The 2094-nt window shown below is 52.9% G+C and overlaps 1 protein-coding gene across 1 annotated transcript; it reads left to right on the top strand.

Moving 5' to 3' along the window:
* Positions 1 to 336: 336 nt before the first annotated feature.
* On the top strand, positions 337 to 1798 carry GGI43DRAFT_309636 (uncharacterized protein). The gene has a single exon (XM_083201672.1). The coding sequence runs from the start codon at positions 405 to 407 to the stop codon at positions 1449 to 1451; it is 1047 nt and encodes a 348-aa protein (XP_083062581.1). The 5' UTR covers positions 337 to 404; the 3' UTR covers positions 1452 to 1798.
* The last annotated feature ends 296 nt before the right edge of the window (positions 1799 to 2094 follow it).

The raw sequence follows: 2094 nt of genomic DNA on the forward strand, positions 1-2094 counted from the left end.
TACAACATCATGCGCTGTGCGCTTTGCGGAGATTTCCTCAAGTACTCTGCTGGTATGCAGTGCGAAGACTGCAAGTATACCTGCCACAACAAATGCTATCCCAGCGTCGTCACCAAGTGTATCAGCAAGAGCAACGCCGAAACCGATCCGGACGAAGAGAAGATCAACCACCGCATTCCGCACAGGTTCCAGCCATTCTCCAACGTCACGGCTAATTGGTGCTGCCACTGCGGTTACATACTTCCATTCGGAAAGAAGAACTGCAGAAAATGCTCAGGTAAGTCGCCGTGCTCGTCATATTCACTTTTTCTTCACTTTCAAAGCATATTTATCTGACCTGTTTTATAGAATGTGGCCTCACATGTCACGCCCAGTGTGTTCACTTGGTCCCCGATTTCTGTGGCATGTCCATGGCTGTGGCCAACCAAATTCTCGAGGGCATGAGAGTTCAGAAGCAGCGCATGTCAGAAAAGACGCTGCGATCTGGCCCCAGCAAGAGCCCAATTACCGGCCACGCTTCGTCGGGTTCTTTCTCGAGCGCTGGAGCAGGCTCGACTCCTGGAACTCCCTCTGCTGAAGCCACCGAGGCAGCCCGACTTATGTATGCCAACCAGACATCGCCTCAGCGGCCAGACCATCCAGGCCGCGCGCCTTCCGATCTTTCTGCTGCCGCTGCAGCTTCTGCAGCCATGGCCGCCGCTCAGAATCGTACTGGATATGACTCGGCACCGCAGGATCCTTATGCTCAAGGAGGACAATATGGCGGCGGCCCTCAGACTCCAGCGCACCACAAGTATAACCCGGCCGATTATGCCAATGTAGACCAAGGATTCGCTGCTGCCCAGCAGGCTGCTCAGCCACGACCTCCACCTCAACAGCAGCAGCAGCAGCAGCAGCAGCAGCAGCAGACGATGCCTCCTCCCCAGCTGCCTCCTCAACAGCCTCCTCCACAGCAGGCACTGCCACCGCAGCCAAGCCAGCCCCAGTACCAGCAACAGCCCGCTGCTCCCAAGCCGCAATCCCCTGCTCCTTCGGCTGCTTCCTCGGGAGCTGCCACAGGGCCCGGAGGTGCTCAGCGTAAGGCTCTGCCATCTGCTACCGACCCTGGTACCGGAGCGCGTATTGGTCTTGATCACTTCAACTTCCTTGCTGTTCTTGGAAAGGGTAACTTTGGAAAGGTCATGTTGGCGGAGACCAAGCGATCTCGACGATTGTTTGCCATCAAGGTACTCAAGAAGGAGTTCATCATTGAAAACGACGAGGTGGAAAGCATCAAGTCGGAGAAGAGAGTCTTCCTCATCGCCAACCGGGAAAGGCATCCATTCTTGACCAACTTGCACGCCTGTTTCCAGACGGAAACCCGTGTTTACTTTGTCATGGAGTATATCAGCGGTGGTGATCTTATGCTTCATATTCAGCGCGGCCAGTTTGGCACTAAACGAGCACAGTAAGTCAAACTCAGAGTGCAATTTTGTTTTTTTTTGAATGAGTGAACTAACACGAATCTTTTCTAGGTTTTATGCCGCCGAAGTTTGCTTGGCTCTTAAGTATTTCCATGAGAACGGTGTCATTTACCGTGATCTGAAGCTCGACAACATCATGTTGACGCTTGATGGACACATCAAGATTGCCGATTACGGTCTCTGCAAAGAGGACATGTGGTACGGATCAACGACGAGCACTTTCTGTGGAACTCCCGAGTTTATGGCTCCAGAGGTATGCAAACCAAATCTGATGGAGGCAAAGATGATCCTTGCCTCTATTCTTTTCTTCCTAGCAAGGCAAATGCTTACATTGACAAATTTAGATTCTCCTGGACAAGAAGTACGGCCGTGCCGTCGACTGGTGGGCATTTGGCGTCTTGATCTACCAGATGCTTTTGCAACAGTCTCCGTTCCGAGGTGAAGACGAAGACGAAATCTACGATGCCATTCTCGCCGATGAGCCTCTGTACCCCATCCACATGCCCAGGGATTCGGTGTCCATTCTGCAGAAACTCCTCACCCGAGAGCCTGACCAGCGTCTTGGAAGTGGACCCACGGATGCCCAGGAAATCATGAGCCAGCCCTTCTTCCGCAACATCAACTGGGATGA

Source organism: Trichoderma evansii, assembly GCF_050947405.1.
Source record: "Trichoderma evansii strain SZMC 28006 chromosome Unknown GGI43scaffold_5, whole genome shotgun sequence".
Lineage (NCBI taxonomy): Eukaryota > Fungi > Ascomycota > Sordariomycetes > Hypocreales > Hypocreaceae > Trichoderma > Trichoderma evansii.

What these genes read in the sequence shown, in the direction of transcription:
- GGI43DRAFT_309636 (XM_083201672.1), top strand. Translation starts at nt 405, where the DNA reads ATGTCCATGGCTGTGGCCAACCAAATTCTCGAGGGCATGAGAGTTCAG.